This window comes from Rattus rattus, chromosome 2 (assembly GCF_011064425.1).
Source record: "Rattus rattus isolate New Zealand chromosome 2, Rrattus_CSIRO_v1, whole genome shotgun sequence".
NCBI lineage: Eukaryota > Metazoa > Chordata > Mammalia > Rodentia > Muridae > Rattus > Rattus rattus.
In genome coordinates this window covers 117557398-117581813 of record NC_046155.1, presented here as the reverse complement: position 1 = coordinate 117581813, position 24416 = coordinate 117557398, and the positions used below count along the sequence as shown (strand labels likewise).

The 24416-nt window shown below is 43.0% G+C and overlaps 1 protein-coding gene across 1 annotated transcript in view; it reads left to right on the top strand.

Moving 5' to 3' along the window:
- Window positions 1-24416, top strand: part of Efl1 (elongation factor like GTPase 1) — a 122478-nt gene that overhangs the window by 30851 nt on the left and 67211 nt on the right. Inside the window, exons 9-15 of the mRNA XM_032893298.1 lie at window positions 826-902; window positions 1548-1684; window positions 2165-2287; window positions 4758-4857; window positions 13171-13322; window positions 13538-13704; window positions 17367-17505. Of these exons, the coding sequence (XP_032749189.1) occupies window positions 826-902; window positions 1548-1684; window positions 2165-2287; window positions 4758-4857; window positions 13171-13322; window positions 13538-13704; window positions 17367-17505 (895 nt within the window). The remainder of the gene's footprint in view (window positions 1-825; window positions 903-1547; window positions 1685-2164; window positions 2288-4757; window positions 4858-13170; window positions 13323-13537; window positions 13705-17366; window positions 17506-24416) is intronic.

Here is a 24416-nt window from a genome sequence, read left to right as displayed (position 1 = left end):
ACATTTGCTTTGTATTGGTCTAAGGTTAGGCTTTGCAAGTATTTCATGTTTTCATATTGTAATTAAAGCTATGAATGCCACATTTTGTAAATAAATTTCCTTTAATGACTTTCTTTAACTGGACATTCAAGGCAATGGCTCTTTAATTTTCTGATAATAATGCCAATGGCAGTTCAGGAAGGAAGCATTTAATACACATTCCATCTCATGTTTATGTAACAGCATTCATACAACCCAAAGTTCTCACTATTCACACTGTTAAATTTTTATGTAGTTTGATTTTTAAAAAATCGACTTGTTTAAATTTTTCCTTAAAGGAGTCTGTTTTCTTCTTTCACCATGTAAGTTTCAAGGGTAGAACTTGTCAAGCTTGGTGGCAAGTGCTTTTTAATTCCCTGCTTTTTAATTGCTGTTAATACTCTGTATACCTGTCTCAGTGGAACCAGTGAAGTCTACATTTACAAGAATGTCCTGTTCTTATGATCAGTTTCTTATGTTGAAGAACACAAGAGACATGAACATAGAAAACCCAAGCCTTTGAAGAGAGCCCCACACACTTAGTGATTTTGTGGGGGTGGGGGTTGTTTTGGGTTTTGATGGTAGTGTGGAGCAACCCCTGAGGTAACCCCCCTACTAATCACATTATTTCAGCACCCCTCTGGCTCCTAGAGGAAGAGAGTGATGGCTCCTTGCTTATGGATTACTGGCTATGTAGAGAATGACTTTGTCTTTATCATTGAATAAGTATTCCAAGCAGAAGTAAGGCACACTGACAATGATGTTGTTAATGTTCAGTAACTGAAGCTGATATGTTCTTTTGTGCAGGCCAAAGGAAAGAAACCTTTATTTGTACAGTTGATCCTGGAAAATATATGGAGTTTATATGACGCGGTCTTGAAAAAGTAAGACTGTTGTAAAATTGTTTATGTTTGGGCAGGGTCATTTGCCCATTTCTCTGTCTGATGAGTCTTTTAGATAGCTGAGCTTGACCAGGCCAGTGAACAGAGCTTAGAGCTTCCCAGATGAGTTAGTTAGGGCTTGGAAACAACTTAAAGGTGCACATGCAGATCTAGTAAGGGGGATGGGAAGGGCTGGGACAGCAGTGTGCTGTGGCCTGCCAGGGTGATGAGAGCAGAGGCTACAAAGGAGTGCTGGGCCTTGGGGTGTGTAAGCAGAGCTTAAAGAAACAGTGATTGTTAAACAAAGGGATCAGGTGGGGATCTTGGGAAGAACTTATCTGGTACAAGTGGAAAAGAAAGCCAGCTTTGTAAACTTATTATCCTATGGACAGAATCAGAACATTAGCATTTATTTGTAAGGCTGCCCTGGTAGACATACTTTGATTCAATAAATTGTGGACCAGTGCTCTGTGTGAGGTTCTGAAGGAGCATTACAGAGGAGCTTGGGGAGTCCCCTGCTTGCCAGGATCTATCTCTTCACTTATTTTTAGCCTCTTTTGAAAAAGCAATATGCAAAGGAAAAAAAAAGGAGTCAAATAAAATTAAGCTAATTGTTTATTTTTTTTTCCTCTCTGATCTTTCCCATAGAGACAAAGAAAAAATTGATAAAATTGTGACTTCTTTGGGATTAAAAATTGGAGCCCGGGAGGCACGACATTCAGACCCTAAAGTCCAGATCAATGCCATTTGCAGCCAGTGGCTTCCCATCTCCCACGCCGTCCTCGGTATCCTTTATTTTAGTGGTTTTAGTTAGATGGAGTTAATAAAGTAAGAGAAAAATAGTATTTGATTGGCAACCAAATAACCCTCTAGAAATAACTCATTCCGATCCAATGTAAGTCTTTTGTTTACACAGTGCTCTACCTTGAAGCAATACTAAATAAGTAGAGAAATTAATGTGCTAATGCTGGTTAATATTCATTCTAGGAAGTGTTCTTTTCAAAACAGTTTGTTCTCTAACATAATAATAGAATAACAATAAAATAGGCTATATTGTATATGATAAAATGAAACTTCACTGGTACTTATCAAAGTAGATATCTAGTCATTGGGCATTCTGGAAGCAGGTGCAGATTTTGAGACGTGAGTCACAAAGCAGAATTGTCCTTCAGCCTGGATTTTTCTGCGTAAATGTGCCTGATTGTCTTGATTTCCATAGAGTCATGCGGCACTGGAAGTGTAGAGACCTTAACGCCAGGCCTCAGCTATGGTGTGTCAGAAACTGCCCAGTCCCCTTGACATGACGTCTGAGCGAGTGGAGAGACTGATGTGCACAGGATCACAGACGTTTGAGTCTCTCCCCCTGGAAACCCAAGCCCTGAAAGCAGGTGAGGGAAGATGGACACAGTGCAATGTCCTACATTAATGACTCTCCTCAGTCCAGGCTGCCCTACTTTACTGAATATTAATTCACAGAAAGGCCAGTTTGTTACATTGATTCCCTCAAATAAGCACTTTTAGAATTGACCATGTGACCAGCTTTGGTTCTGCTCCCCGCTTTTGCCTTTCAGTAGAGCATATTGCTAAACCTCTGATGCAGACTCCTCCCTTCATGCGGTTCTGATCTCCTTTTATGTTTCCTCTTTACTGCCTTTTCCTAAATAGCCAAGCATGTGTTCCTGTGCTATGAAGTCACTGCCATGGCTGTCTCAAATTATGGGACTGGAAGAGTGGTTCCTAGGGTTTACCAGTGCCTGAGAGCTGCTGGCTCACGTTCCTCATCTGAGGGACCCTAGCATTCCAAGTTCTGTGGGCACTGTGTGATTTATCTGTTTGTGTTCATGGTCTTCAGTTCTTCCCAGTATACTGAAGTGTACGCAGCCCCAATCCACAAACCTCTCTAGCTGGGCCTACGATGGACTCTTTGTTATTCTGATGGCCTTTTCCCACCCTCAGCTGACCAGCTATGTCACTAGCATTTCACATAGGTGATTATATCTTCCTTCTTGGAACACGGGCTTCCCTGACTTCCAGGTGCTGCTGTTTTCTATGTCACTTTGTCCCCAGCTTTTTTATCTTTGTACATCACACCTCATTTTTATCTGTAATCACTCTTGGTACAGAAGCTCACTTGATCTTCTAGCTTTATATGACAGCAATGTGCTTGTAGTTTCCCCATCTGCATCTGCACACATAGGGCTTTGTGAACTCCAGACTCACTAGACTTGCATAGCTTGCCCACCACTGCTTCTGCTCTGCTCTGCTCTGCTCTGCTCTGCTCTGCTCTGCTCTGCTCTGCTCTGCTCTGCTCTGCTCTGCTCTGCTCTGCTCTGCTCTGCTCTGCTCTGCTCTGCTCTGCTCTGCTCTGCTCTGCTCTGCTCTGCTCTGCTCTGCTCTGCTCTGCTCTGCTCTGCTCTGCTCTGCTCTGCTCTGCTCTGCTCTGCTCTGCTCTGCTCTGCTCTGCTCTGCTCTGCTCTGCTCTGCTCTGCTCTGCTCTGCTCTGCTCTGCTCTGCTCTGCTCTGCTCTGCTCCAGAAGCATTGCAAACTTGATGTGCCCCAGCCTCCCAACCCTGCTTCTTCCAATTCTGTTGTAATTAGAGCTGTGTCTACCCTTTCATCTATTGAATCCGAAGTCCTGGAGTCATCTGTGGTTCTTACTGTCTTCACACCCCTATTCTCTATTGGCAAATACTGCAGTCTTCTTTTACATATATCCAGAACCCGACTACTGCCCAGCAGATCTACCTGCTTCTCCGGGTCAAGTATCCTTTATCCTCCTCTTGATTGTCTGTTCTTTGGCTGCAGTCAGTGATGAGATTAACATACTCAAACTCTTCAGTTCTTGCTTTCTGTAGTTTTCTTGTTTGATTTTTGTTGTTATTGTTTTGAGACAGGCTTTCTCTGTACCAGACTAGCATCGATCCTCCTACCTCTGCCCATCTAGTGCTGGAATTAAAGGCATAACTATCAACTACCCTGCTTGTTTGATTTTTTTTTTTATGTTGCATTCTTTGGAGAAATTATTTAGATTTGAAGTAATGTGTTTTCTAAAACCTGATAACCAGTAATTTTATGTCTCTGTTGTAGATTATGAAAAAGATTAGAATCTCTGAGGTTGTAACATATGTTGATATAGAATTGTGTTAAATGTTATATACTTAGAGAATTGACTTTTTTAATAGCACTAAATCTTTACTTCTGAGTTTTGTTACTATCCTGATACATTGTTTTTAAAGTGTATTATTGTCGTTATTATTTGCATATGAATGTTTTGCCTGCATACATGTCAGTGTACCACATGTTTGCTTGATGCTTGATGTCAGAAGTAGGAAGCTAGAGTTATAGATGGTTTGCGCTGACATGTGGTTGCTGGGAATTGAACTCAGGGCCTCTGGAAGAGTAGTCAGTGCTCTTAACTGCTGAGCGGTCTCTCCAGCCCTGATGCCACACTATCTTTGTCTATTTTGTACATTAACCTGCCATTATAAGGGCTAGAAAAACATTTATAGAACTCTGTTACTGCTGTTTGATCCTGGTAGCAGTACTTTACTCTTGGATATAGAGAAACAATGACTTGTGTTAGTTGTGGGTAGCCAAGCCCTGTCCCCAGCCGTGCATCTGGGAAGAGCCTCCCCAGTCCCCCCTCCCCCCTTCAGCTCTGCTTCTTTTTCTGTCTTCCAACTCTTGCTCTTTCTTTACTGTTTGTTCCTTGCAAACTCCGAAGTGGAATTTTTTTCACATCTGTAAAGAGTTACATGTTTAAATAATGCAGTATTCTAAATGTAATTGCTGTTCACAAAAGTCTAGGCTTTTTAATTGTGAGAAAAGCAGTGACATGTTGCTTCCTGTTTATTTAGCTTTTATGAAATGTGGAAGTGAGGATACTGCTCCGGTTATTATCTTCGTTTCCAAAATGTTTGCAGTTGATGTGAAAGCCTTGCCTCAGAATAAGCCAAGGTAAGAAGAAGAGGGGAGCTGGGCTGGGCTGGGGGAAGGCTTACAGTTGACTGGCTGCTGGGAGTACAGCTGGGGTGTGGGCAGGAGGGCACATATACTGCTACTATTCTCACACCTGCCCTGGAATTGAGTATTTTCTAGGGCTTACTTAGAATCTGTTTCTCATCTGGTCTTTTATATCTGTAGAAAGCTGTTGACACTCTTGACTCTTGACTTGAGCTGATGTCAAAGCAAAAGGCTATTTATAACTGTAGTAATGACAGTTCCCTTTCACAGAATATGTCAGGCATGGTGTGGGCTAAGCCTACCCTGGCTCTAGGTATGTTTGCCTCATTGGAGACCATATGTCTGATCATCAGTTCTCTGTACATCGTGTGTCTGCAGAGGTTGTGGAGAGGATTTGTGAAAACTCAGAGAACCTAACTACTCTCCGTTGTCTGCTCTCCATGTGTTCTTCTCCTTCCCAGGTTGCCTGCCTCCCCTGGCATTTAGACATTTGGGTTCACATGAGGCAGATGGTTCAAGAGGACAGTAAGACACATCACCGAGGAGTGAGAAAAAGTGTTACGAATTACATGGATAGAGAGAGGGGACACAACAGGGCAGGGCTTTCAGGGGAGTTCAGGCCCCAGGACCAGAGACAGAAAGTGAGACTTGGTGGGGCTCTTCTCACATCTTTTGAGGAGTGGAGAGGTTCACTGTAAGAGCTCAAGATCATCTTCTTCCTTGGCAGGAGGCTGGGGAGAGGCTGGGAAGAGGGTGATATAGCAACCCTTTGACACAGATTCACTTCCTAGATGAGACATGTTAACATCAGCAAGTAGCTAGCTAGCAAAGGGATGGTGTCTAGGAGAGGAGTCTTGAGCAGAGGCAGAGGCTGGATTCCAACACACTCTTAGAGATCTGGTCATCTCTAGAAATCACTGAAGTAACTTCTGAGCTAATTCTCCTGCCTGAGACTCTCTGGTGTGTTTTTCACCATGCTCCATAGTGATCTCAAACCCTTTTTAAAGGTTTCTCTTTATATTTGTTTGTGTTTGTTTATTTTGTGGGGGTCAGGGGGCAATGTGGGGGAGCCGGTTCTGTCCTGCACCACTGGAGTCCTGGTGATAGAACTCAGCTCTCAGGCCTAATGGCAAGGACCTATTCATTGGATCATCTCTCTAGCCCTTCAGAATAATCTTTCCAAGGACTTCCCTCTGAAGATTAAGGCTCCTGCTCCAGTATTGATTATCAACACCTAGTTTTTCCTAAAAGATGAAATGTACTGTTGGAGTTCAGTGGTACTTTTTATTATTATATTTTATTTTATTTTTATAGTCCAATAGTTAGCCCCTCCTGTTCCACCATCCCATAGTTCCACATCCCATTCTCCCCTCCCCCCACACTGTCTCTAAGAGGATGTCCCCACCCTCCCCTCACCCCACCTCCCCACTAGGCCTCCCTACTCTCCAGGGCCTCAACTCTCACTGAAGCCAGACCACGCAGTTCTGTGCTGTATATGTGTCCGGGGCATTGTGCTAGCTAGTGTATGCTGCCTGGCAGGTGGCTCAGTGTCTGAAAGATCTCAGGTTAGTTGAGACTATTGGTCTTCCTATGGGGTCACCCTCCTCCTCAGCTTCTTCCAGCCTTTCCCCGATTCAACCACAGGATCCCCGACTTCTGTTCATTGGTTGGATGTAAGTGTCTGTATCTGTCTTAGTCAGCTGCTTATTGGGCCTCTCAGAAGACAGCCATGGTAGGCTCCTGCTTGTAAGTACACCACAGCATCAGTAGCAGTTTCAGGTCCTGGTGCCTCTCCTTGAGATGGATCCCAAGTTGAGCTTGTCACTGGACTTCCTTCCCCTCAGGCTCTTCTACATTTGAAACCCTGCAGTTCTAGGCAGGAACAATTCTGGGTCAGTGTTTTTGACTGTGGAATGGCAACCCCATTCCTCCACTTGATGCCCTACTGGAGCCCTTGTCTTTCTACTGGAGGTGGACTCTACAAGCTCCCTCTCCCTGTGTTGAGCATTCATCTAAGGTCCCTCCCATTGAGTCCTGAGAGTCTCTCACCTCCCAGGTCTCTGGTACATTCTAACCCCCCCCACCTCCCACTCCCGCTCCCACCCCCACCCCCCAGGTTGCATATTTACATTCTTTCTGTTGGCCCTCAGGACTTCACTCCTGCCCCCTCCCAATACCGATCATGTTCCTCTTCCCCTTCCCCTGTTCTCTCCCACCCCAGGTCCCTCCCTCCCTCTCCCCCACCCCCCCATTGCTTTCTTCTCCCCCCCAAGTGGGATTAAAGCATCCTCACTTGGGCCCTTTGGCTTATTAACCTTCTTGAGTTCTGTGGATTGTATCCTGGGTATTCTGTACTGTTTTGGCTAATATCCACGTATTAGTGAGTACATGCCTTGCACATCCTTCTGGGTCTGAGTCACCTCACTCAGGATGATATTTTCTCATTCCATACATTTGCCTGCAAAACTAAAGATGCCCTTGTTCTTAAGAGCTGAGTAGTACTTCATTGTGTAAGAGAAACCACATTTTCTGTATCCATTCTTCTGTTGTGGAACATCTGTGGCTTCTGGCTATCACAAACAAGGCTGCTATGAACATAGTGGAACACATGTCCCTGTGGCATGGTGAGGCATCTTTTGGGTATATTCCCAAGAGTGGTATAGCTGTGTCTTTAGGTATGTCTATTTCCAATTTTCTGAGGAACCACCAGACTGATTTCCAGAGTGATTGTACCAGTCTGCAATCCCAGCAGCAATGGAGGAGTGTTCCTCTTTCTCCACATCCTCACCAACATATGCTGTCACCTGAGTTTTTGATCTTACCCATTCTGATTGGTGTGAGGTGGAATCTCAGGGTTGTTTTGATTTGCATTTCCCTGATGACTAAAGATGCTGAACATTTCTTTAGGTGCTTCTCAGCCATTCGTGATTTCTGTTGTGAATTCTCTATTTAGCTCTATACTCCATTTTTTGGTTGGGTTGTTTGGTTTTTTTGGAGGTTAGCTTATTGAGTTCTTTATATATTTTGGATATTAGCCCTCTGTCAGATGTGGGGTTAGTGAAGATTTTTTCCCAGTCTGTAGGTTGCCGATTTATCTCATTGACTCTGTCCTTTTCTTTCCAGTTTCATGAGGTCCCATTTATCAATTCCTGATATTAGGGCCTGAACCACTGTCATTATCCCATTTTGATGTGTATTTGTGTTTATTGCTTTTTTATGCCTGAATAGAGTTTTTCTTTTTGCATGACATGGTTAACAGAGTATATGGAGATTAATGGAGAAAAAGTGACTGAATCTGGGGGATCACTGTGGACTGAGTCTGTCCAGTCATAACCCATGGGCTTCAGTAGATTGTTCTCTTTCTCTGATACTTGTGCCGTTTCGTCCACAAAGTCCTGTCCTTCATGCTGTACCTCATCTTAGAGTCTTTTTTTTTTTTTCCTTCTCAATAGAACTCTGCTTATTCTTTAAAAGAAAGACTGTGTATGTGCTTTGGTTTTGGGTCGTTTTGTTTTGTTTTAGCTTTCTCACAGTGATTTGAACATAAGAATCTTCCAGCATTGCTGTTCTGAAGAGAAATGAAAGAGTAAATGAATGTGGAGGAAGGATGAATGACTCCCCAAAGGAGGAAAAGTGTGGGCAGTGAGTGGGCAGAGGAGGAAGCTAAGGACCAGGAAGTGATGAGTGAATGGTCAGAATCGGTCTGTGACTGTGTATGTGACCCTTGCCAGGTGAGATTTCGATGCCCCATACAGTGGCAGTTTCCAGATGTCCCGGCAGAGTCGATGTGTGGCCACGGAAAGTATCTCAGACACTAGAGAATGCTGAAGAATTGAAAGACATACTCCCCAGGCCTCAGATCCATTATTTACCACTTAAAATCCCTCTGTGACTCATCCTTCATCTTTTTATAGATAATATTGGCAACTCTGCCTGTACTACGGTTTGTCTCCAATGAGTATTTTTCTTTAATAGTTTTCACATATTCATGGATTTTGGTGGAGCAATCAGTTCTCTGTAAAATCATTTTACTGATTTACTTTGTCCTCTAACTCCACGTTAATACTCATTTTATACCATACAGTGTTTTCAGATACTCCCGAGTTAAGTCACCATCCCGACCTTTTTCCTGTCTGTCTTCTGGCTGATGTTTTTCGTATATTTTGTAGTGTCTTTGAATGAGGACATCTGCCATTGGGGGTGATCTCATCTCATTCTCATCTCTGCCATAGGAGATTACTAAGCCGGAGCCAGCAGAAGAGTCTCTTCCTTTGGTGTAGATTAGGATACACTAAATAATGATAGATGGTGAGGATCAAATGAAGAAAGGCACGCCGCGCACCTCTGGATGCCGGATGCTTTGCCCTCGTTTCTCAGCTTCCTCCTTGGTTGTAGATGATGCCTCTATATTCTGTACAGGGGCGTCTCTTGTGTTCTGCTGTCTGTCTCTTCATCCCTGAGGCACAGACTTGGTAAAAGCACGTTGCAGGCCTGGCTTTAACTCTGCCACCATGGAGCTGGCAGTTGGTGTCAGTTCATTGAGCTCTTAGGATGCTCCTGCACACCGCCCAGTGCCCCTGAGTCCAGCAGCAGCTCTTGTTTCAGTTCTATTTGAAAGGGAAGTAGAACTGGATTAAACCTTAGGGAAGAGACCTGACACACAGCAGAGGAGCTGCACGGGAGCTCGAATGCAGCTGCCTGGCTTCAAAGCCTATGTCTTCTTCCACAGCACTCCGTAGAACCTGCCTTCCAGCACCCTACAACTTGTCAGCACCCCACTAACTCCAAGCAGGCAGCTCGAGCCGTTGTCCCCTTGTATATGCTCTGCCTTTGCTTTTGCTGTTCTGAATGGTGGTTCATTAGAAATTGGACTTTTCCAGGAAGGCCTGCACTGGTGTCCCTGGTCTTTTCGTGGCTCTGAGTCCTCCTTGAGAACCAGCTTTTAGTAGCTAGATGCCGCATCAGACAGATAACCTTTTTTCTGTGGGCCACCTGCTCTCCGATGTGTGCTACCTTGTAACGTGGTTGTCCTCTGTACTGACTGCAGCAAGCTTCTCTGCCAACCTGTTTCTCCCACCAGCATCAGAGCCGGAGCATGGCCATTCTCCATGACAGCCTGAAGCCAGATGGACTTCCTCAGCTGCCTCTTTTCCTTCCTCGTCCATGTGCCAGCACAGCAGTCTCCCCTGTTGGTAGCTGCTGCCCTCTGTTCAGGACGTGGTTGGTTATCTACAACCCAGCTAACTCACCACCTACAGCTGTGTCCTACTCCACAGAGCCCTCCTTTCATACAAACAATTCCTCTTTGTTCTGAATAGATACTGGGTGTCTGACAGTAACTCCCGTGGATTTCCCTTCGCCCACTTTGTTTCCCTCCTAGCATCCCAATGCCTGTAACATGCAGGGCACGGTGGCCATTAATCAGTGGTAACTAAATAGCAGGCATTGATTCGTTTTATACTAACTGATCGCTATAAATGCTTATTATCTTGTCTGGTTTGCATTTACTTACTTACTTGCTTGCTTATTCTAGAAAAAAATAATCTTATAGCTCAGGTGTCTTAGTTTCCTCTCTGCTGCTCTGATAAGCACTGTGACCGAGCAGCTGAAGGAGGAAAGAGTTACTTGGCTTATATGTCTGTGTCACCGTTCATTATGGAAGGAGTCGGGGCATGGACTCATGGTAGGAACCTGGACACAGAAACTAAGGTGAATACCATGGTGTTACTCTGCTCACCGGCTTGTTCCTCACTGCTTGCTTTAGCCTTTCTTATTCAAGCCAAGACCACCTGCCCAGGGGTGGCACTGTCCACAGTGAGCTGGGACCTTCCCCGTCAGTTACAATCAGGAAAATAAATGCTCCAGAGACTTGGGGTTTCCTCTTCGCACATGACCCTGGCTTGTAATAAGCTGGCCAAACAAACAAACAAGCAAACAACCCCTAGCCTCAAACTGGCAGTCCTCCTGCCTCAAGTCTACTGAGTTCCAAGAGTATGGAACACAACCTATATCAGCTTAAACGGTGATGCTGTGCCATGTCGTGAACTTGGGCTTTAGGATTTAATAAACTCATACTTCTTTTTTAACCAAAGCTTAAATTAAAAGTCCTTTTTCTTAAGATGGTAATTTTTAATTTTTACCAACTGGAAGATAGTGACTGTGGAGGTTGGACCCAACAAATTGCACTTGAATTATGGCTCATATAGTATCCGTTTAACTTTGGGTCAACTTTCGTAAGCTTCCTAAGTCTGTTTCCTGTGTGTGAAGTTGTGGTGTACAGTGTGCCTTCTTTAACTGCTGTGATGGTTATGCGCTGTAACACATGTGCAGTGGTTAGCATGGTAGACAGACCAGGGATGAGCCCCTTAGGGAGAGCAGTTCTCTCCAGACTCCTGTGTTATTTCTCTCGCTGTACTCTAAAGTGATAACAGCAGTGAATATTGTATTCTGCATTTGTATTTTAATTCATACTTTCAGGGGTGTGTGTGTGTGTGTGTGTGTGTGTGTGTGTGTGTGTGTGTGTGCTTATCCATCCATTCAGCCTTTATCAGTGGCGTTCTTTGGAGGCTGTCCACCTTGTTTTTGTTTTAAAGACAGGTCGCTCACTGATCTGGAGCTTGGCACGTAGACTGAAGTCCTCTGTCTTCCTTTCCCTGGCACTGGTCACTGGGATTACACATGTGTACCTCCAATCACAGATTTCACTCTTGGGCATTCTTTTAGCAAAAGACTGAATCAAATAAACTTGCAGAGGAAGTGTGTAGCTTGGGACAGAAGAGCAGAAGTGGACGATATGCTTATTTTTGATGCCAAAGAAAGAGGCAGGAAGTGGACAAATCAGACACTGCTGCAGAGGGCAGAGCAGCAGCCGTAGCTCACCGTTGTGAGGAAGCAGGGTGCATCCTGTATTTACAGGCTTTTAGAGGTCCCCATGAAGAGGAGCTGTTTCCTGCAGGGATGGTCAGTCTTCCTCCAGTGCTCCAAGGCCTCTCATTTTGACTGCCTGGAGTGAGCCGGGTGTGACTAAGAGGCCCAGGTCCTGGGTCTGGACACCTGCTGTTGAAGACAGGTAGCCTAGTTCCCATCTAGCCGCAGGTGCCTGAAGAGCACAGCAGTGAACGGCTGAGTTAGGGCATCGTTAGCTCCAGGGACATGTGGCTCCTTAGAAGACGGGGAAACAGTGCTGTGCCCAGCACCTATCTGTGCACAGGGCCTATCCGTGTAGCCTCCAGTGAGAAAGAGGAAGGAGGCAAGGCAGTGTGGAGATGGGGCTGAGGCTGGCGTCAAGGTCTGCTTTACAGAGTGAAATAGAAATTGCAATGTCCAAGGCAGGAGGCAGTGTGGGAGGAGGCAGTGCTGAGACCAGACAGTGTGGTGCAGCTTCTGCTGCTGTAGCTCAAGCCCAGGCTTGAGTTATCCCAGCTGGGTGTTCAGCCCAGCACAGCAGCGAATGTGCCATATTCTACCAGCTCCAGGGCAAGGGTTGGTACCACTCTGTGTCGGGGTTGAAAATACAAGGGGGTCACGTGGGGGTGTTCATGTGAGTGCCTGCTCTAAAGGGAAACTACTCCTGGGGACCCTTCACTTGCCTGGTTCCTTCTTTCCAAACTGAGACTCCTAATCAAATGCCCAGTCTCTACCTTACCTTTTATAAAACTCTTCAGTATAAAGTCCTAAGTACCTTCTCTGTGTCCTAATATAAATGAGTACTTCTTAATGAAGGAAAAAAGCATTATTCCATTATTGTTAACGGCCCCTCCCTCTACTCAGGCTGCCCCCTGGCAAGCGCTCATTCTTTCCTATTGGAATATCTCCTCTATCTAACAGTGGCTGGTCGCTTACACTTAGTGCTGCTGAGTTGCGAGTTCTCAGCCTGACATTGCAGCCCTCCTTGTGAACGTTCCATGAAGACATACTTTTGAACTCAAAAGAAAACCTCACTTCATACAGTGGCCTTTTGCATACTTTCCAGGGTGTTTTGAGTCTTGGTGCCTACTAGCCATTCTCTCCCTTCTCCTTGTGGGCTTCTACCACAAGAAACCCTGAAGCTGTGAAAGGTTGTGTGGAACTGCACTTAGTGGTGCTTGGGGCCGTGGGCACTTGTGTACCAGGTCATAAACTCCAAGCCACTGGCGATGTAGCTGGAGCCTTCTCCCCTATAGCTTTTGCTGGAGAGAACTTGGAGAGGCCTCCATGGGATACTGGTACTGATCATCACTTCTGCAGCCAGATGAGCACTTGTTTTCAAATGAGAGCTGAGAGGTGCTTGGTGCTGCCCCATCATAACATATTGGTGACATCCTGTAGGCCTCTCACTCAAGAAGAAATGGCCCAGAGACGCGAACGTGCAAGACAAAGGCATGCAGAGAAGCTTGCAGCAGCGCAGGGGCAAGCACCCCAGGGACCCACCCAGGATGGAGGTGCCCTTGAAACAAGTCCCCAGGAAGATGAGCCAAGAGGTATAGCATTTCTAAAAGGTCTTGGTAGAAAGTATTTGACATTTTTGCTTATCTTGGTACATTGTCCTTTGTATTTTAACTTTGTCACAGTTTTTATCAACATTGTTTCTATTCTCAGACGAAATATTCATGTTTACTATTTCTTGTGTACATAGGAACAGTTCCTGGGCTGAAGTGAGCATTCATGGCACTGACTGTCTTTTTGTACCTGGCAGGTGAGGAACCAGATATGACAAGTGTAAGCCGTCAACCTGCACCCCAGGAAGAGAGCAGCCAAGAGGCCTTCATTGCATTTGCTCGTGTGTTCAGTGGTGTAGCTCGAAGAGGAAAGAAAATTTTCGTCTTGGGACCTAAGTACAGCCCTGTTGATTTTTTACAGCGGGTAAGAGTTAGGAGTAAACTGTGTGGGCATTATTTTGAGGATATGCTAACTTTCAGACTGCACTGGTGAGGTGGCGAATGGGTAAAGGACACCCCAATTCCTGTGTCACCTATTGCATTGCCTTTGGTAACATTTGTATACATAAATGGCTCCCTTAATAGCATTGGTGAGCCAATAGCAGGTGAACAGCTTTTCTAGCCGTTTTTGCATATCAACAAGGTAGTTGTCACTTAGGGCTGGAGGGAAGAAGTAGATGTGCTATTATAGTTAATCTTCACAAGTTTACAGAGCCAAGATCTCAGTAACTCAGACAAAAGCTACAGTGAGCAAGCAGGTGATAGATAGGTGCAGCCTGCATTGCCTGGAGTCTGTTCAGGCCGGTCTGAGAGCAGATAGACATGGCTGAGCCAGGGCCAAAAAGAGTCCGTAGGCCAGAATTACCTGGGAACACAAGACAGACATTGGAACTAAACATGAGATGAGAAAGACACCAGAAGGCCTGGCAGGACCAGCAAGAAGCAGCTCGACAGTGAGTGACATGACCTTCGGGTGCAGAAGCCTCATGGGAGGAGCTTATCTGTGGGCGACCAGGACAGTGCCTTTTAGATGCAGATAGGGGATGGAGAGTTCAACTGAAGAAAGCTCCCCCTCAGTTTCTACTGTTAGACATCTGTTCTCTTTAGTGCTGCATGATGGGTAGGCAGGCCTTGCTAGGCTGTGGGGCAAAGCACAGGACTTGGTGTGTGTAGACTGTGAGAGGCTAAAAGTGTTGTAACCACCATATCTGCTGGAACTTAGTAAATAGCTTTGTGCTTGTCATTGAGAGTCACATACTCTCAACTGACCCAGTACTCTCTCTCCATCCTCCCCTGCCTGATCCCTCCTGTTCTGTCTCCACCTGCCCCCAGTCCACCCACAAACTCTATCTGTTTCCCCTTCCCAGGGAGATTCATGTGTCCCTTTGAGCCCTCCTTGTTACTTAGCCTGGCTGTGTCTGTGGATTTGTAGCATGGTTACTTTACAACTAATATCCCCTTATAAATGAGTACATACAATGTTTGTCTTTCTGGGTCTGGGTTACCTCACTCAGGATGATTTTTTTAAATCTAGTTCCATCCATTTGTCTGAAAATTTCATGTTATTTTTTAACAGCTGGGTAATGATCCTTTGTATAAATGTATTATGTTTTATTTACCCATTCTTTGGTTGAGGGATATCTAGGTTATTTCTAGTTTCTGACTATTTACTACTAATAAAACTGCTGTGAGCATACTTGAACAAGCATCCTTATGGTAGAATAGAGTGTCCTTTGGGTATATTCCTAGGAATGGTATATCTGGTTCTTAAGATAAATTGATTCCTAATTTTCTGAGAAACAACCATATTGATTTCCAAAATGGCTGTATAAGTTTACAGTCCCACCATCAATGGAGGAGTTTTCCTCTTGTTTCACATTCTCTCTAGCATGAGTTGTAACTTGAATTTTTTTATCTTATTTCTCTGATGGCTAAGGACGTTGAACATTTCTTTACGTGCTTACTGGCCATTTGAGATTCTTCTATTAGAGTTCTCTGTTTGGATCTGTACCCCATTTTTAATTGGATTATTTGGGGGTTTTGGTGTCTTCTTGAGTTCTTTATATGTATTTTAGATATTAGGCCTCTGTCAGAGGTGGTGAAGATCTTTTCGAATCTGTAGGCTGCCGTTTTGTTCTATTGACAGTGTTCTTTATCTTACAGAAGCTTTTCGATTTCATGAGGTCCTGTTTATTATAATTGATGGTCTTATTAGTACCTGTGCTATTGATGTTGTTCTCTTCTGTGCCACATTCATTCAAGGTTCTTCCCCACTTTCTCATCTCTCAGCTCAGGGTGTCTGGTTTTATGTCGAGGTCTTTGATCCACTTGAACTTGAGTGTTGTGCAGGGTGATAAATGAGAATCTATTTGTATTCTTCTACACGCTAATATCCAGATAGGTTAGAAAATTTGTTGAAGATGCTTTTTCCCCCCGTTGTATAATTTTAGCTTTATTGTCAAAAATCAGGTGTTCATAGGTGTGTTGATTTACATCTGGGTTTTGATTCCGTCTCATTGATCAACCTGTCTATTTTTACAAGCAGTTTTTGTCACTGTTGCTCTATAGCACAGCTTGAGGTCAGGATGGTGATGCCTCCAGGGGTACTTTTATGTGCAGGTTTGTTTCAGCTATCCAGGGTTTTATGTTTTCATGTGAGGTTGAAAATTGTTCTTTCAAGGTCTGTAAAGAATTGTGTTAGAATTTTGATGGGGATTGCATTGAATCTGTGGATTGCTTTTGGTCAGATGGCCATTTTCACTATATTAATCCTACTGATTCATGAGCATGGGAGATCTTTCCAACTTCTGATATCTTGTATTTCCTTCTCACTTGCTTGATTAGAGTTACATCAAGGTATTTTATATTATCTGTGGCTATTGTGAAGGGTGTTGTTTTCCTAATTTCTTTCTCTGCCCATTTATCATATTGATTTTCTTGTATCCAGCCACTTTGCTGAATGTATTTATCAGCTATAGGAGTTTTCTGGTAGAATTTTTGAAGTTGACAATGTATACTATCATATCATCTGCGAATAGCAATCCTTTGACTTCTTCCTTTCCAATTCGTATGCCCTTGATCTCCTTTGGTTGTCTTATTAATCTGCCTAGAAATTCAAGTACTATATTGAATACATATGGAGAGAGTAGACAGCCTTGTCTTGTTCATGATTTTAGTGAAATTGCTCTAAGTTTCTCTCCATTTCATGTTGGCTGTATGCTTGCTGTATGTTGCCCTTATTATGTTTAGGTATGTGCCTTGTATCCCCCATCTCTCCAAGACCTTTATCATGAAGGGATGTTGGATTTTGTCAAAGGCTTTTTCAGCATCTGATGAGATGATCGTGTGTTAGTTTTCTTTCAGTCTTCAGGTCCTGTAGGGCATTCATGACAGTGTCTCTTTAAGAATGAGTACCTAGGGGGGCTCATAAATCTACCATTCTTGTGTATATTTTTCTGCTTGTGTGCTCTCTCTCCTCATCAGTTCTTAGTATTTCAACATATGTTTGTTCCCTTTCCGATTAACAATGTGTCATAGCTACTTAGCAGATGCTCAGCTTCATCATGGCATTTTTAATGGTTTTTTTTCATGAGTTTCAGGGCAATAGCACAGTTCTTACTGAATGCTTTCAGAACTTTATCAGAAGATCCCAATAATTTTAAATTATATAGTAACAATGAATGTTGAAATAGAAGCATGGTATTGGCGTGAGAACTGCTGTATGGCATAATGCTCAGACATATTAGCAATGGACTCTGGACCAGCAAAATGGGAGGAGGAGCTACCTGGACACAGGAGGATTTCTTATCCTTAAAGTGTATTGGTGGGGATTCAGACATATTTTAAGTATTTGAGAGATTTTAGTATTTCAGAATTTACTCATCAAATGCAACTCCTTTCTTATCAAAATTCTTTGAAATTAACATTTTAGCTTTGAGCATTTGGGGAAGAGGCAAAGGTCACTGTAGTGTCTTGCTGCTCAGTAAACATTTGAGGGTGCTGTAGAGCCTTGCCTGCTTCCTCACTTGAGGGTGTGTAGAGCCTCACCTGCTTTCTCACTTGGTTTCCACCATTTTTCTCTGTCAGGTTCCACAAGGGTTCTCAGCTCCACTAGAGGACCTCCCTCCTGTGCCCCACATGGCGTGCTGTACTCTGGAGAACCTGTATCTTCTGATGGGAAGGGAGCTGGAAGATCTGGAGGAAGTCCCCCCAGGAAACGTGCTGGGTAGGGTGTTGCTCTCTCCAGCATTGAGGGCTATTCAACATGGCATGGGGTGTTTAGTGACATTTTTAAAGAGAATTACCTGTCTTTTTTCATAGTTATAATTTTTTTTTCTGGAGTCTTTAACTTAGTATAATTGAGTCACCAGTCTATGAGTCAGTAACTTGGAGATTTAGTTCAAACCTGTAGGTGCTGTTTAAGTAAACTGTGACGCGCTAAAGTGACGATTCCAGTTGTTTAGAAGCTAAAAAGAGAATTCTTATTCATGAAAAGTCAGTGTAAATAACCAAATGCTTCTTGGTCTACAGATTTGATTCTAATTTTTGAAAACTGTTTTGACATGAAGGTCTGTTTAAACTTGTTTCTTTTCCCTTCACCCCACCCCAAATGCTTCTTACTATTGAGAATTGCTTCTCTAATGGTAATTGATAGATATTAATTTTTCTGTAAATTTTACACTCTTCCCCTTGCTTGATTTCTACCCGTTGTGCAGAATCCACAACTCTTTGAGGTGAGGTCTTTATCAGACCCGGGACACGGAATGCTGTGTCCCATTGTGTGCCTGAATCCTGAACCATAGGGGCCTCGTCAGCTGTAGAGCTGATATATTCAATAACTGCTTAGGTGAGAAATTCTCATTAAGTGAAGAATATTGGTCTAGAGTAGCTACTTGTTTGCTTGATTTTGTGGGCCCTAATCCAAGAAACTTGCCAAAATATTTTGTCATGCTCCTGCTGAGATGTATATTTTTTTTTAAATTCATAATTTTTTTGACATTGAACTAGTAGAATTCCTGCCTTCTCCCTATTCTTTGTTCTCCCTATTTTGTTTCTGTTTCTTTGGAAAATGCACTGAACTTTTGATTTAGCTGACAATTGATCTAGTGTTGTGAGTAGCCATAGCCAACTTCATCAGAACTTGACGAGAATGGGAACACCCTGCCTCTGCTTCTCAACCCTCCCTGGGATTACTATGACTTGGACCCCCTTGAGTCTTAAATGACCCGAGGAGCCCAGCATATGACCAGGGAAAGCAAGCTGCTCTGTGGTATGGACAGCATGGGTGACATTTTTTGATGCAGCCTTGTCTAAGGCTCAGTATGTTGTCTTCTCTAATAGAACTGGTAGGAGCATGGCAGGCAGTGGTTTGTGGGTTTCTTCTGGGCTTCTAGATACTGTCCAGGTTTGTGGTTAAGTGTTCACAGAAGCATTGAAACCATCTCTTTTTCATCCCAAGGGAGCCATGGCTCTGCCCTCTGCTGTGGGAGGAGCTACTATGAGGTAGAGCACTTCATTTCTTCTTGAGGAAAATAGGCATATATCTCCCTCTTGTAAAGCCTGTGAAATGGAGGTGGAAGGTGGGCAGAAGTGACTGAGCATTGTTAGTCATTTATTTACTTACTTATGACTGTGCCAAAGGGACACATTACTAAGGCAAAGTAGGTGAAGTGGGAAATACCAGGAGTATTTCCTGTATCCCTTAGGACTGTATTTAGCTGTTTAGACCTTGGTCTGTAGTCCATGGTGGCAGGAGCATGTGGTGTGAAGTTATGGCAGCCCGAGTGCCTTATACCTTGGGGGATGGGAAGAAACGTAAAGTCACAACAGGATGGATACGGTATAACTCCATGGTCACTGCCATAGGGGCCCATCTCCAACCAGGCCCCACCTTCCAGAATTCTACTTCCCAATAGTGAAAACTGTTCATTGGGTCAGAACCCTCATCATCTGATTGTCTCGAAATTCAGCCCAGGAAATGGTTTATTAAACCTCCAAGGCATTTCTCAAGAAATGCTAGTGCGGTTTATATTTTTATCTGTGTATAAAAGGGCCTCACCAGGGACTTCTGTATGTAATCTTGTTTATTTAATTCTGTCATATGCCCTGGTAACTCCAAGGAAAGGCAGGATTAAGTATAGGGATATTTGGGCTATGAATGGTTTTCAGAGGTCAGATTTACATGACCAGCCAAGCCATCCCCACCCTTCATCTCCTGTTGCCTAGCGATTCCCAAGTCCCCTTTGTTAAAATTATGTTTCTTCACATTAACAAGCAAGATCATTCCCCAAAAGGATTCTGAGTGTAACCCTGAAGGCATTAGAGCCAGGCTAGCCTCTTTGATTTGCCCTCTAAACTGAGACAGACAGTAATTGTTTCCAAATCAAACCAAGCTCCCTGCATAACCAGCAAGAACAAAGGCACCAAGATTCTGCCCATAGTTTCCCACAAACTAGTTAGATTGGCTTCTGGCCAGGCATGCAACCTTGCAGGGCCTAAAGATTTACAGATGATTTGAACTAACTGCCTTAGTTACTAACCTTACTGACAATTCTGTTTCCTGGAGTAGAAACAGAACAGCCATACTTGTTTTCCAAGATTGTTCTCTATGATTTGTTTATTATGTTTATCATTTAGCCAAAACTTGAAGGACAGAACACCAACTAGCAATATACAAAAGTACATTTTGTTGTACTAACTATAAAATACTAACAAAACTATAAACTACCTACAAAATTGAATTTGACGTTCCTATTGTATTGCAGTAGACTGATATTCCAAGTCAACGCAGTTTAAAATATCTTATTTATATCATGAACAGTTTTGTTTTGTTTGTTTCTTCTTCTTTCTGTTTTTTAAGACAAGGTTTTTCTGTGTATCTCTGGCTATCCTGGAATTTACTCTGTAGTCCAGGCTAGCCTTATACTCCCAGAGCTCTGCCTGCTTCTGCCCTTTTTGGCCTGGATCATCCGTATCTCCATGGTTGGAAAAGAACAACACTATATCCAGGTTCCTTCAGAGTCTCTAATTTCTCAGATCTGTGATTCTTAAAGATAAACTTTATTTCAGTAATTAGGACATTTTCTCCCCCAGCATTCATTACCAGAAGCAGTAAATGTTTCGCCATGGTCTCTTGAGCCTGATGACCCATTTGAATGAGTCCATCAGAACACCATGAGCTGATTTGCAGCCTCACAACGTAGAACAACCCTTCAGACAGATTCCACTGGCTCATTGATTTGACCATACAGCATATGTTAGCAGTCGTGAGTTCCTAAGCCAGGGTGTTTAACAAAAGCAGCTGTTCAAAGCTAACAAGGGTGGAGGAGTGAAGGAGGAGCCTGAGAGCTTTGATCTTAAAAGGTACCTAGCAGAGGGCTAGCTGGTAGCTAAGGACAATGAAGGGTTGCTAGGGTTCATTGACTAAAACCAGGTGTATCCACACAGCTTTTCATTGTTTATAATTTGAAATGAAAAATTAGGCTAGCTGAATTGGGTAGAGTAATGTGCATGTTCCAGTTACCTTTGCTGCATCGTAAACCATGAAGCCTAGTGGCTTAAAATAAAGGTTGCTTTGTTTTGTTTTAAATGTATCTGCAGTTTGCATTTGCTTGTTGTGTATAGTGTGTATGTTCCATGGGTGTCTGCTGAGGGTGCTAAAAGCCTGGGGGTATGTGCTAGAGGCCGATGCCGCCCCTTGACCTTGGTGGGTAAACAGGCTTTCTAGGTGAGTGGCTTGTTAGACTCTGAATATAATCATCTCAACAGGCTCACTTGTTAGGTGTTTCCTCCTGTCGGTTGTGCTATTTGAGGAATCAGTAGACACTTGAAGAGAGACCAGGTCACCAGGATGTGTCTTTAAAGGCTCTATCTTACTCTGCCACCATTATCCCTTTCTCCATAACATGAGGTGAGCAGCCCCCTGTCCCTGCCTCCACTGTCATGTTCTGCTTCAGCATGGGCCTAAAATCAATGCTGCCAGCACTTGCAAAATGCGATCTCTAGCACTATGCTAAAATGCATCATTCCTCTGCTGAAGTTCCCTCGTGAGTATGTCCCAGCATCCGGCTCAGGAGCTCTCTCGCCTTTTAGGACACTCGTTCCATAGCCTTGAGCTTCATGCCACCACCTCCTTTTGCATTTTATAAACATCACAGATTAAAATAGAGATATTCGTAGTGATCAGGGAATGCCTGGGAGCTCCTTTGGACTTTGTTCATGTAGAGAAACAGTCCTACCTTCTAATAAGAAAATGGTGGCCAGCGATGTGGCCCACAGCCATCTGCTTTCCATCAGAAGCCTGTAGCAGTGAGTTCATTCAGTGCACACTAAAACTGTTCTGTTGGAGAGGAAATGAAAACATTGTATAGCATTCTTGAACAGTCAGTATTAGGTAGTCAGACTCTGCAGCAAAGGCCTTTTATTGGAACACTTGAACTCAGCTGTAACTCACTTCAAAACTTGTATGTGCTGATAAGTATGGAAAAGATTTTTGTACTCTGGAAATAGTTGATTTCAAGTTTAGAGTCATTTAATTCCAACCTGATGTTTGTGTAGTTGGTATAGATGGGACCAAAGAGAACTGTGTGGAGCACACAATAGTCTTTTGTTCAATTCCCCACTGAAAATACCTCTAAAAATAAATGTTTGCTACAGGCTTGCACTAAAATATGAGGGGAAATTGAATTAGAATTCCAAATCCTTGGCCTTTTCATATACTCCGGTAGATCTCTTCCATATGGCTGAGCCTTTAAAAGTTCAGGCACACATTCTCAAAGGAAACATGATATTCCTCTCTTCACAACATAAGGAAAATAATAAATATTAATTAGCCTTTTTCTGAACAGATTTAGTTCTGCCACGGTTGGTTGCTGGGCCAATAGGGAGGCAGTGGCAGTGATCAGTATGAACTGAATGCGGGGGAGTGGAGTGTGTGTGTGTGTGTGTGTGTGTGTGTGTGTGTGTGTGTGTGTCTGCAGTGGGTGTGTGTGTGTGTGTGTGTGTCTGCAGTGGGAGAGTGGGTTTTCTGTTTATGTGAAGTAACCTAGAAAGAAGAGTCATTGAAGGGCTTTACCAGTCCAGCAGGTCTGACTCGGTTTGTTTCAAGTGGAAAGCTCAGCAGCATGTGGCTGTAGTCTTAAGTCTTGATGATACTTATATGATACTTCAAATTTATCTCTTGAGAATTTTTTACAGTGTATATTATTATCAGCATTTCTGATTGGAGAGAGTTTTAGTGCGATCAACAAAAAACTAATAGCTTTAATAGTCTCTTACATTTAGTAGCTTAATCTGAGTTTCATAATTTTCCATTTACAGATGATAATGATTTACACATTTTCCTTTTATATAATGGTTATATCTTACTTCTTTATGCTTTCTATTGCTGACGAACGCTAACAGGTAACACTGGGTGTAGCTATTCCTGGCTTTAAGTGTGATGTGCCTAGTGTTTCAGCCTCACCTTTGATTCGGTGACTGACTTATCAGGCTAGGAATGACACGGAATAGTATGGACGAATCCCCAGGCTCTGAAGAGAGAGTATTAGACGCTTTCCTGTTGTAACTAGTATCATGAAGTATATTTAATTTTCTTAATTGTATTTAGTTGCTTTGTAATCTTAGAGAAAAGTCCCAGCCATTGATCACTACACACTCTTTTATTAGAATGCTAGATTTAACATTAGTGCTTTATCCAGACTTTCATAATATAATGAGGACAGCAGAGCAGTCATCATGAAAATACCAAATAGGAAACTTCTGTCTTCTTCCTGTTCCAGAACTACACTGTCTGATTGGTGGCCACCGAGTACATCTAGGCATTTTTGTTTAAATAGTTTGAAAGCAAATGACAGCAAAACTTCATCAGTTGTACTAGCTGTGTTTCCAGTACTCTGTAGCCATGTTGTAGAAGTGAAGCTGGGTATGTGTGTGACGCAAGCTATCATACAGAGAGAGCCCCTGTTCCTGGTGTATCCTGCGTCTATCTGCCTGTGGAGGAATGCTGTTGTATTCCTCCATCCCAATTCTACATGTGTCTTCTTACCTGACTTCTTGATTACAAAACTGCCTTTAAATTTGTAATGTTATATATGGTTAATATTTGGTATTTAACCATATTTAATATTTTAAAATATTTAATGTTTAAAAAAAACAACTTTTCTAACTAGAGACATAAATAGACTACATGCTTACTTACGTACAAACCCTTGGGCTAGAGAAATTCCAATGCCATAATACATTAAAAACAAATAATATGGCACAAGGTTTACATGGGTAAATTTGAAAATTCTGGTAAGCTAAGCAAAAGTCACCTTTTGCTGTATGTGGATGAGATACTGGTGTTAGCGTAGATGTATGAAACAAATGAAAGTTACAGCGCTTTCCCTTCTGGGTAACAGTTCACATGCTGTAAGGCTTTCCTGGTTCTTAAAATTTGTGATACTGACCTCCATGAAACCATGTGTCCCTGACTGGTTATCAGGTTTGTGTGAAGTAATGGCAGCCTACTGTGGTGCTCCTGGGTTGTCAGCCTACTGTGGTGCTCCTGGGTGCTCTTCCCGGTCTACCAGTGCTCTCGCCATCATAGATAGTAAGACTGATTACCAGGCCTTAGAGGCCTGCTAATGTTGGTATGATAATGACATTAATGTTAATGTCTACCCAGACTTATTGTGTACTTATTGTGTAATAAGGTTGTGTTATTTACTACTTGCTGGTGAGAGAGGACTATTTCATAGACATGGCATTGAAGCTTACAAACACGAAGTAGCTGACTCCCTGATCTGTAATACAGTGGTGCACAGTGTGAGAGCTGGTGCGTTTAACTGCTGCTTTTCTCTGTGGCTGTGAACCTTTTTGTTTCTGTATTAATCATTTTTGACATTGCATTTTTCTACATTCATTTAAAGAAGAAATCTTCATATTAATCTGATTATTTTTATTAAATCCTCATTGTCCTTCCCCCTCTCTCTCTCTCTCTTTCTTTTTTTTTTTTCTCTATCCTTGTTTATTTTTTTTAAAATTGTTTATATTTGAAACTAAAGCATGTATGGCCAGAAACTTAATATGACTTTGGATAAATGCCTTTAATATAGCATGTAGCTCTTTTTTCTTCTTTTTTTGAGAGAGGGTTTC